Source organism: Dendrobates tinctorius, unplaced genomic scaffold, assembly GCF_039654945.1.
Source record: "Dendrobates tinctorius isolate UK_male_01 unplaced genomic scaffold, ASM3965494v1 ptg000016l, whole genome shotgun sequence".
Lineage (NCBI taxonomy): Eukaryota > Metazoa > Chordata > Amphibia > Anura > Dendrobatidae > Dendrobates > Dendrobates tinctorius.
The window spans coordinates 79,922,977-79,935,069 of record NW_027361684.1 but is presented as its reverse complement, the minus strand read 5'-3'; the positions used below and the strand labels follow the sequence as shown (position 1 = coordinate 79,935,069).

General features: G+C 47.2%; 1 protein-coding gene across 3 annotated transcripts in view; it reads right to left on the bottom strand.

Annotated features, from left to right (window-relative positions):
* TBL1X (transducin beta like 1 X-linked) overlaps positions 1 to 12,093 on the bottom strand; it is a 489,223-nt gene that overhangs the window by 76,145 nt on the left and 400,985 nt on the right. For all 3 annotated transcript variants that reach the window (XM_073565980.1, XM_073565981.1, XM_073565979.1), the window contains one exon: positions 9,043 to 9,292. In XM_073565980.1, coding sequence (XP_073422081.1) covers positions 9,043 to 9,292 — 250 coding nt within the window. The remainder of the gene's footprint in view (positions 1 to 9,042; positions 9,293 to 12,093) is intronic.

Here is a 12,093-nt window from a genome sequence, read left to right as displayed (position 1 = left end):
GCGGGAGATTATAAAGGCCACCTTAGCACGATCCGTGGGGTACTGTTGGGGTAACAGATCGAAGTGCAATCTGCATTGATTTAAAAATCCCCTACACATTTTTGGGTCCCCACAGTACCTGGGCGATTTACCGAGACGGGGAGGAGGACAAGAGACGGCGTCCCGGGCTTGGGAGGAAGCGGCCGCAGAGGACTGCAAAGAAAGCAGCCGATCATCCACGGACGCCATATACCCCAAAATGTGAGACTGAGCATCGCGCTGTTGTGCGAACTCCTGCTGGAGACTGACTAAGAGGGGTGCGTGCGCTGGGTCTGCGGTTTGGAGAGCGGAGAGCCGGGAGTCCATGGACTTCATGAACGACATGATACGGGTCTGATTCTCTCTAAGGAAGAGCAGTACCTTTTGAGTGGCAGCCGCGGCACCGGCGGGGTCCATGGCCTGATGATACTGTAATATTGTGGGAACACTACGAAGAGAGTGGACCCTCTGGGTCACGGATCCGGAGCCCCTGGGCCGAGCACGCCAGGTGAAGACCGACCCCTATACAGGGATCGTTAGGGGCAGGACCACAGAGGACGGAGGCGCGACAGCCGGAACCAAGAGGGACGGCTCCACGGACAAAAGGACTGGGAAGGTGACGGAGCGAATAACGAGCGAGGGCCAGTGGCACAGGGGAGGAACACTACGGGAGAGAGACAAGTGGAAGACCTAGGCGGACTGGAGACAGAGAACGGCACAGGGAATGGAAGGAAAACAGCGACCAGGCAGGCTGGGAGGGAAGGGAGACACGAGACTGAGGACGACAGGGAGAAACAGGCAGAGAGAGGTTAAACTACAGGAAAACTGTAGAGGCCAGAAGGTGCAGGGAAACTACACAATCATCAGGCGTCCTCCTGACAGCGAGGACGCCTGAAATACAGCACACCCCCGGAAGTGCGTCCCCTGGACCCGCCCCTCAGCGCCGCCCACCGCTGGAGAGAGGGCGTGGGAGGTGGCGTGCGTGAACCAGGGGGCGGGAGCCAGGAGCCGCCGTGAGGCCGAGAGGACGGCGGGCGCGTGACCGGACGGGAGCGCGCAGGTGAGGGAACGCTGCGGCGCGCGCCGCAGCAGCAGGGGCATCGGCGGGCATACCCGCCGATATCACATATGTATTTGGGTTCAGAACAACTTACTGCGTGAGCTGTTTTTTAACAAAACTTATCACAAAGAGTTCACTGCAGACTGATTGACGCAAACCTGGAAATGCGGTTACGCGTAGCAACACCCTCAATACCGCCTAACACCACATGCCTCGCAAAATAGAAAAGTAGTTCCAACCAGCACATCATGGCCAAGTATAGCAGGATCATTTTCAATTTGATGATTTTGTAAGCCCGCAACTGATGTTATAAATATCCAAATGGCCCTTGCCAGAAAAAAGGTTCCCTACCCCTGATATAAGACAAAAGCTGTCACAGCAGGAGTATAACAACAGATAGAGAACACTAGTAAACTTTAAACTTCCTTTTTTATGCACTGTCTAACTAACTGTAGCAATTTATTAACATGAGAATACCTCCTTAAGCAAGCCACAAATGCTTATGACCATGGCAGCAATTTCTTTTTTTGTGAACTCTCATAAGCATGTGTACTGTGCCTAATATATTGAGGTGTGAAGAGAAAGCATTTTATGACAGTTTCCTTTCTTAAAAGCATTAATAAATCGGGGCTTATGACTCTAAGGGCCCTATCACACACAGCGAGATCGCTAGCGAGATCGCTGATTTTGTGACGCATCAGCGATCTCTCCAGCGATATCGCTGTGTGTGACGGGGATCAGCGACCGGCCCCCCTGCCGGGTATCGCTGATTGTGCACGACCATCCTGGGCCATTTTTTGATCGCTGGTCTCCCGCTGGCCAGCGCACATCGCTGCGTGTGGCAGCGAGAGACCAGCGATGCTGGACGCTGGTTTCCAACGTAAACATCGGGTAACTAAGAGCCGCACGTGTGGCGCCCCTGAGGGTTCAGTCGTCACAGAGGTACTGCACCTCCTCCTGAGGTGTGGTACCCCACTATCCAGGTAAGGTGGAGACACCTGACCACACTCCAACACTCACATCCCACACGCATACCAGTAGTGTAGCAGAGCAACCATTGTGGCTCCCTGCTTGGAATTCGAAGAGTGCTGGGAGGTGGGTGGAGCTTAGACTGCACATGATAGCAGGAGAATATTAGGAAAAGGTCAGTCTGTGAGAGAAGATCCCCTGAGAGGGATGGGGTGAAGGAAGTTTAGTATGGAACGTAAGGAGAAGAAGAGAACTAAGGACTAAGGTCAGAGCAGAGCCCTTCCTCAAGTTTGAAGTGCATGGCCAGGGTCCGGTCCCCGAGGTTGTATGGATACTGATGTTCCTGCAGCAGAAACCGGAGGAATGGAAGTCGTCACCACTTTATTCCCGTCTAAGACTTGGGGGCACAACAGCAACGTGGGTGAGCCGGGACATGATAGCAAGAAGTCCCCGAAGCAGGCTACAGCTGTCTGCCGTACAAGTAGAGTTCTAAGTAACATCAAGAAGAGGAACTTGAGTTTAATATGCAACTACAAGTACTTCAGATTAGGCGCTAGTGTGGAAACGTTCAGAGAAGGCACATGTTGGAGGAGTGCTGGAAAGGTGTACTTTACCTTGCCTGGGAGTTGGCTGAGCCCCCTGACCTGGAGGACATGGCACCGAAGCAGGCATCTGTGTGCACCAGACTGTGAGTAAAGCCTTGGAACTACATGCCCTTGTGTCCTCCACTTATTCTTGCGCCTTACACCCGGCTCTAGTACATCTACTTCTTTACACCATCTCCCCACTTGCCAACCTCATCTACACTGCCCTGGGACTACAGCTCCACCTGTGGCGTGCTTCAACCTCATTGCTGCACCACACCATCTGTCCCAGAGGAGCAACCCTGCAGCGCTGGTCAAACTGACCAGAAACCACAGGTGGTGTCACGAATCATCTCATCAACTTTATCCCCATCACTCTACCCCTTTTACATTGACCACCTGAGGCCACGAACCAGGTCACTGCCACTGTGACATCTCCAATAGAAATCAACGGGCCCGGCACTGAGTACCCCACGGCCTCTGGGGGTGAGTCAATTTTGGTGTCACGAACAGGATGATGAAGCCCGGTACCACTGGGTCCTGAGTGCTGAAGATTTATTGGACTTAAAATTGCTGAAAATGTGCAAAACAACCAAAATGATAGACTGTAATATGGACTCTCAAAATGGCCGCCGGCGCGGTGAAGAAGGGTGTGACAACATGGGTGGCCCTAAGAAAAGAGCGGGAACTCTCCTTGGCCTCCCCTGCCTGAACTTCTATGCAACAGCAACATGGCCCACCCCCAGAGGGGTTCGTATACTGGCTTGGTATGGAGACAGAGGAAGAAGACGCCGCCCCAGGAAGGAGGAGCAAAGCCCTGTGGCGGGAAAGGAGCCCAGAGAGAAGCCAGAATGCCAGGATGCCATGATGCAAGAAGGACGGAGGCCTGAAGAGTACGAGGAAGAGGAGCCTGCCTTCCCCGGCGCACCAGTCGAAGGCTCCAGCCCTGCTTCTGTGATGGACAGTCAGCAGCTGGAGGAAGAAATCACCATGCTGATCCGCAGTCTGCAGCTGAAGCAGGAAGCGCTGTAGACCTTGGACCGGCAGCATACCCAGGAGGGGCCTGCAGAAACGGTACCTCCACCACCGGTACCCACCGCCGCTGCACCAGTTCTCCCCCAGGAAGCACCTGTGAAACCCGCGGCTGCTATGCCATCGGCAGCGCCTGTCACCACCTCCCCGCTGCTGCCGCCGCTGGGCGCTGCTTGCCAGGAGGAGTTACCTGAGGACCCGGGATCTGCATGTGAGGCAGAGACTGTGATCTTGCCTGGACCTGGCGCGGCCACGCAGGTCCCACTGGAGGCCTCAGCAGACCCTGAACCAGCACCTGCTCCACTCCAGTTGCTGCCCGCTGACCAGGCAGCTCCAGCAACCACTGCTACCACCGGCTGCCGTCCAGTGCCTGCACCGGAGCCAAAACAACACCGGCAGGAAATGTCAGGTACGACCGCCGCCCCTGCAACCGGGTTGACCCCTGAGTTTCCATCCACCGCGTGCGACAGGACGGTATTCCGCATGGAACAAATGGAGGAGTTGTGTTCTCAATTCCAAGATGCTAAGCTGATTGCAATGGAGATTTGGAAGAAGTCCCTGCTGAAAAGAGCAAAGCTGGAGCAGACGCGTCCCATCCGGCGTCTTCTGATCTCGGCAGAGGAACCTGAGCAGCTGATGGGTGTTACCATGCATCATGGATTTCCCCTGCCAGAGATTCGTTATTCTCGCCTTTCATCACGCAAGCGACAAGACCACCAAGTACATTTCTAACTGAACTGTTACCCAGGAGGGTATAGGCACCGTTGTGCCCTCATTTTCTGTGTTTTCCAAGTTCGCCCAGTTGGCACCCATTTTATTGAACTGAGCGATCATGAACTTGGAGTGATCCAAAAACTTTGTTGTAAATAGTTTGCGCCTCTTAAGGTGCTCTCTCTTAGTTTTACATGAACAGTCTTCAGCAAGGACTACCTCAGACCCAAGTTCTACTTCAGCTACAGACATGCTACAAGAAATCCCGGCTGGGAACGGTGTCCAGCCCTTGCAAGAATTACTGTTGTCTTACTGTGAAATATTTTATAATGTGCCTTCTGAAAATGTTGGTAGCAATGTTTAGCTGCAGTATTAGGAGTGAATATTTTGCAGAATTTAGCCTCGTAGTAATGCTTAATAAAAAAAAAGTGAAGTTTTGAATAAAAATTTGAATTCAGGTGTCGAACCATGAGTCAGCGGCTGACACCTATGGGTCTAGAAGAAACAGCAGAATGTGAATGATAAAGGAAAATATGTTGCAGCAGGGATAGTAGGCCCTGAACTGGTAGTGAACTTCTTAGCAACGGTTACTGCCAATAGCACTTTAAATTAGGTAAAATGTTAAATTATAGGTAGTCTGTTAACTTGTTCTGCAACGTTTAAGAATCAGTGCCTTCCATATTGGGAAGTTTAGTTTAAAAAATTTTTACCTGTTAAAATGCATTTTAAATTTTTTTTTTATGTTCCTGATGTAACATCTTTGTTTCACTTGCAGCCCGCGGACGTGCTGTGTTTAACAGGGGGGATATGTGGCATCCCTGAGGGTTCAGTCGCCACAGAGGTACTACACCTCCTCCTGAGGTGTGGTACCCCACTATCCAGGTAAGGTGGAGACACCTGACCACACTCCAACATTCACATCCCACACGCACACCAGTAGTGTAGCAGAGCAACCTTTGTGGCTCCTTGCTTGGAACACGAAAGAGTGCTGGGAGGTGGGTGGAGCTTAGACTGCACATGAGAGCGGGAGAATATTAGGAAAAGGTCAGTCTGTGAGAGAAGATCCCCTGAGAGGGATGGAGTGAAGGAAGTGCTGCAGTAGACTCCTGTGACCTGGAGCTGCTGGCACAGGAAAGAGCCATAGAAAGCCTGATTCTTCAAAAGGAAGATAGTTTAGTACGGAACATAAGGAGAAGTAGAGAACTAAGGACTAGGGTCAGAGCAGAGCCCTTCCTCAAGTTTGAAGCGCATGGCCAGGGTCCGGTCCCCAAGGTTGTATGGATACTGATGTTCCTGCAGCAGAAACCGGAGGAATAGAAGTCGTCACCACTTTATTCCCATCTAAGACTTGGGGGCACAACAGCAACGTGGGGGAGCCGGGACATGATAGCAAGAAGTCCCCAAAGCAGGCTACAGCTGTCTGCCGTACAAGTAGAGTTCTAAGTAACATCAAGAAGGAGGAACTTGAGTTTAATACGCAACTACAAGTATTTCAGATTAGGCGCTAGTGTGGAGACGTTCAGAGAAGGCACATGTTGGAGGAGTGCTGGAAAGGTGTACTTTACCTTGCCTGGGAGTTGGCTGAGCCCCCTGACCTGGAGGACACGGCACTGGAGCAGGCATCTGTGTGCACCAGACTGTGAGTAAAGCCTTGGAACTATATGCCTTTGTGTCCTCCACTTATTCTTGCACCTTACACCCGGCTCTGCTACATCTACTTCTTTACACCATCTCCCCACTTGCAAACCTCATCTACACTGCCCTGGGACTACAGCTCCACCTGTGGGGAGCTTCAACATCATTGCTGCACCACACCATCTGTCCCAGAGAAGCAACCCTGCAGCGCTGGTCAAACTGACCAGAAACCACAGGTGGCGTCACGAATCATCTCAACAACTTTATCCCCATCACTCTACCCCTTTTACAGATGATACAAAACTATGTAAGGTAGTTAACACAAAGGAGGACAGTTTGAAACTTCAGACAGATTTGAGTAAATTGGAGAATTGGGCTGAAAAATGGCAAATGAGGTTTAACACAGATAAGTGTAAGGTTATTCACATGGGAAGGAGAAACAAATGCTACAATTACTTACTAAATGGGAAACTGCTGGGGAAATCAGACATGGAAAAAGACATAGGCTTCTTAGTCAATAAGAAGCTAAATTGGAGTGCCAGTGTCAGGCAGCTGCCACCGAAGCAAATAGGGTCATGGGATGCATTAGAAGAGGTCTGGGGACACGAGATGAAAACATAATTCTCCCTCTGTACAAATCACTTGTCAGACCACACTTGGAGTATTGTGTGCAATTTTGGACGCCGGTGCTCAAGAAAGACATTACAGAACATGAAAGGGTTCAAAGGCGGGCTACTAAAATGATAAATGGAGTTGGTTCACTACAATACCCAGAAAGGTTATCAAAATTAGGTCTATTTACTCTAGAAAAGAGAAGACTCAGGGGAGACCTAATATACACTCACTGGCCACTTTATTAGGTACACCATGCTAGTAAGGGGTTGGACCCCCTTTTGCCTTCAGAACTGCCTCAATTCTTCGTGGCAGAGATTCAACAAGGTGCTGGAAGCATTCCTCAGAGATTTTGGACCATATTGACATGATGGCATCACACAGTTGGCGCAGATTTGTCGGCTGCACATCCCTGATGCGAATCTCCCGTTCCACCACATCCCAAAGATGCTCTATTGGATTGAGATCTGGTGACTGAGGAGGCCATTTGAGTACAGTAAACTCATTGTCATGTTCAAGAAACCAATCTGAGATGATTCGAGCTTTATGACATGGCGCATTATCCTGCTGAAAGTAGCCATCAGATGTTGGGTACATTGTGGTCATAAAGGGATGGACATGGTCAGCAACAATACTCAGGTAGGCTGTGGCGTTGCAACGATGCTCAATTGGTACCAAGGGGTCCAAAGAGTGCCCAGAAAAAATTCCCCACACCATGACACCACCACCAGCCTGAACCGTTGATACAAGGCAGGATGGATCCATGCTTTCATGTTGTTTTCGCCAAATTCTGACCCTACCATCCCAATGTCGCAGCAGAAATCGAGACTCATCAGACCAGGCAACGTTTTTCCAATCTTCTACTGTCCAATTTCGATGAGCTTGTGCAAATTGTAGCCTCAGTTTCCTGTTCTTAGCTGAGAGGAGTGGTACCCAGTGTGGTCTTCTGCTGCTGTAGCCCATCTGCCTCAAAGTTCGAAGCACTGTGCGTTCAGAGATGCTCTTCTGCCTACCTTGGTTGTAACGGGTGGCAATTTGAGTCACTGTTGCCTTTCTATCAGCTCGAACCAGTCTGCCCATTCTCCTCTGACCTCTGGCATCAACATGGCATTTCCGGCCACAGAACTGCCGCTCACTGGATTTTTTTTCTTTTTCGGACCATTCTCTGTAAACCCTAGAGATGGTTGTGCGTGAAAATCCCAGTAGATCAGCAGTTTCTGAAATTCTCAGACCAGCCCTTCTGGCACCAACAATCATGCCACGTTCAAAGGCACTCAAATCACCTTTCTTCCCCATACTGATGCTCGGTTTGAACTGCAGGAGATTGTCTTGACCATGTCTACATGCCTAAATGCACTGAGTTGCCGCCATGTGATTGGCTGATTAGAAATTAAGTCTTAACACACAGTTGGACAGGTGTACCTAATAAAGTGGCCAGTGAGTGTATATGTACAAGTATATCAGAGGGCAATACAGAGATCTCTCCAATGAACTGTTGTGTACCAAGGACTGTGACAAGAACAAGGGGGCATTCTCTTCGTTTGGAGGAAAGACAATTTCTGCACCAGCATAGAAGAGGGTTCTTCACGGTAAGAGAAGTGAGGCTCTGGCATTCTCTTCCTGAGGAAGTGGTGAGGGCCAACTCACTGAATGAATTTAAGAAAGGAATGGATGCTTTTCTTATGAGTAACAGTATAGAAGGTTACAAATAACATAATATTATAGGTAGATGGCTGACCCAGCTTAGGGGAAGGAATTTTTTCCCTATGGAGAAAATTGGCTTCTATTCTGTGGGTTTTTTGCCTTCCCCAGGATCAACAATGCAGAACAGCTGCACTAAAAATAATATGAACTAGATGGACATAAGGTCTTCCTTCAGCTTTCAAAACTATGTTACTATGTTACATTGACCGCCTGAGGCCATGGACCGGGTCACTGCCACTGTGACATCTCCCATAGAAATCAACGGGCCCGGCACCGAGTACCCAATGGCCTCTGGGGGCGAGTCACATGGCTCTAGGATACCCGCTGTTTACCCTAGATACCGGTGCACGCTGGTATCTAGGGTAAACAGTGGGTATCAAAGAGCCGCGTGGCTCTTGGATACCCGCTGTTTACATTGGAAGCCAGCTTGCTCGCTGGTCCTTATCGCTGGAGGGGCTGTCTATGTGACAGCTCACCAGTGATCAGCCTAACGATGTCCCAGTGATCCCATCCATGTCGGATCGTTGGGACGTCGTTATGTGTAACGGGACCTTTAAGAAAGCCCAGTGGCCAGGATGAAAATTTCAAGATTACTAATTTTACTTTACAAATAAAGATCATGATTATTTTTCAAAATACATGTAACACAAAAACCTGATTTAAACAATAAGTTATTTTCTGATAATAGCTTCCTTTTAAAGATTTCCTTTTACTTACTTATTGCATGTGCCCCATTTTCATCACCATTCACAGTGGCTGCTCCATTCTTTGGTGTGATCTGTTGTTGTGCAGGAGCTGCGGACGCAGTGGTGATGGGTGCTGCACTTGGTGTACATGCTGTTGATGCAGCTTGCTGCTGTGCCAACTTCTCTCTGAAGGCTTGCTGCCTGGTTTGTACGACATCTGGCATCACGGCATCAATCAAAGACAGTGACTCTATCGGCCGACCATCAAAGACTGTTCCGTCCTAGACAAAATAGTACAGATGTAGTTATGAGTGCCACATTCTACTCTTCCCTGAACGCAAAATCTGAAAATATAAGGGTGAGTCAAACACCTTCCACTTCCCAGTTATATTAAAACTTTTCTTGGCCGCACTGTGTTACCAGTGCTTTTCGCACAAGGTCAATCTCTCCCCAGTCACTGCCGTGCACGTGTTACGACAGTTCATGTGTGACTGCGGTGTGAGAAGCAATGGCTGACCCACATGTGATTTGCACAAAAGAAGAGCAGCATGTAGTAATTTGTTCTATTTTGTGATCTGAGCATGTGCCTGCTGATATTTATCGAAAATTTTGTGTACAATATGAAGAAACTGCATATATGGAGGACTGAAATCCAAGGCATTGTGTTGTTGAATGACAATGCACATCTGCACACCTCTGCCAATACTGTCAACACTCTCCAAAAATTTTGCTTTGAGGTGTGAAAGCATCATTCCTATAGTTTTGATCTTGTCACATAGGACTATCACTGGGATGGTCCCCTCAGAGAAGCCCTACGAGGACAAAGATTCACGTTTGACGAAAGAGTTGTGCATTCGTGGCTCATAGCTCAGCCTAAAATCATTTTTAATGATGGAATACAAAAACTTGTTGATAGATGGAAAAAGTGTATTGAAAAGCAGGGAAGTTATGTAAAAAATAATGTATTTGCCCTTTCTGAAAATTGATCAAAATAAATTCTACAGCCAGAGTGCGGATTATTTTTTAACTCGCCCTCGTACAGCATATTAAAGGCGGGTTATCCAGGTTAGGCAATTTCTTTTTGATAAACGTGTCCCTCAACAATAGTGCTATGATCCCCAGTAATGTCTGAGTTTCAGGGTGAACATGTCAGCAAGAGGTCAATTCACCAGCAGTGCCACCACACATCCTCCAGGGTATGATACACTTTGTAGTCATTCTCCGTTGCAGTTATTAAAGGAATTATTTCAAGACTAGACGTTACAATTTTCTATTAGAGCTCACAAAATGTCACAATTTTTCAATTGGAATAATTTAAAAAAGGAAATTGTCCTATCTACAGTTTGTTCAAATCAGTACGCAGGACCGAATCCCTCCGCCACATCAATAATTTTTGGCAGCTGGATATGAGCCCTGTTAATTAAGTTTTACCTGGCCACATCCTTGACTCTTCTTTAGATTAGCCAGCCTGACGCTCTATCATCGTTTTTTTTTAATCGGCTTATACAAACTTTATTCCTGTCAACAGTTATTGCTGTTATAAATATTTTTATGGCGCCCCCTCGTGTTCTTTTTATTCTTTCTGAGAATGGTCACTTAATGGGGTTCTCCGGTTTAAAGCTACAAGTCTATGTGACTGTAGATTTGTGAGTCCTCACATTGAAGGCACTGCATGTAGTGAGGATTTTCCAGTGCCGGCATTGGGAGAGGCGGTCGTGTAACTGCAATTATACAATATGCGTTCTCATGGGCCACATTCTGACTAGATGGGTGCGGTCTTGTTGAATGCCAGTGTATTGAGCAAAGCTGGAAATAGTCTAGTTGGAATGTGGCCGGGAATATGCATATTACATACGCATGACTGCACGCTCATGACGCCGACACTGGAGAATCCACACAGCGCGTAATGTTCATGACGTGTGGATTCACAAGTCTACAACCATAGAAGTGTTGGGAAATTGAACAAGAATAAACTAGAAAACCGTATGTATCAACTAGATTTCAGCAAGTGCTAGATTTATCAAGTTTTATTGCAGTTGTGATGCTTTTAATATTCTGTTGTAATATTTTATGAATACATTATATAGCTGTCTATTAAAAACCATTTGGCAATACTTCATAATACACATTGACTAATAACAATAACAGACACAGTGATAGACTATTGGCCAAGTCAGCCCCGGCACCTCTGCTCACTACTGCTAGTTATTCCTCTAATATATATGATTTCTGTGTTGTTATAGCCTTTCTTGTAGAGAGGTGGAGAAAAATAGTGTTGCACAATTAAATCTTTCTCAGAGTTCTCTCCGCCAATGTCATTTTCCCCTATTTTTCTTTCTTCACTTTAGAAAGTAATTATAAAACTGCTATTATCAAAAAAAGCAGCTGATAATTGTGGACAAAAGGCGGCTGATAAGAAAATTACAGTGCTCCAGTTGATAAGAAAACAGAATTCTTTCACAAACATAAATTTTCCGCCCTTAAATCGTGATTATATCTTTCTCTATAAATTTAATTACATTAGTGATTTAGAAAAACAATTCAGTCAGGTTTAAAAGATCTCATTATTTAAGCACATGAAGAAAAAAAAAATCAGATAAATTTACATGTGCTTTTATAACGACCTCTGTATTGGTCATCTATGATATTTGTAAAATTGTGCATTGTGGATGTTTTGCAGCAATTTTCTATTGCCTGTCTTACTACTTTGATACAGGTCTAAGGGGTAAGGTTTCTCCTTGTGGAGAGTGACATACCAGCTCTGGCTTGTCAAGGTAAGGAGGCTTATTCGCCGTGCAATGCTCCTCTGGGAAAATTAATATGCAAATTGTCTCTTCAGAGAGAAAGAGGACTTGAACTCTATAGCGCCACCTGTTGGTAGTAGCAATCCTACAAGTCACAATTAACCCTTTAATAAGTCTTGTAATATGACTTAGGATAAAAGCCAAATCAGAATCTCAATTTGCAGACAGTGTTTCGGGCTATTGGCCCTCGTCAGTACAAAGTATGAGAACTGATTTGGCTAGGTTTCTCTCTGAAGAGGCAATTTGCATATTAAATTTCCTAGAGGAGAATTGCATGG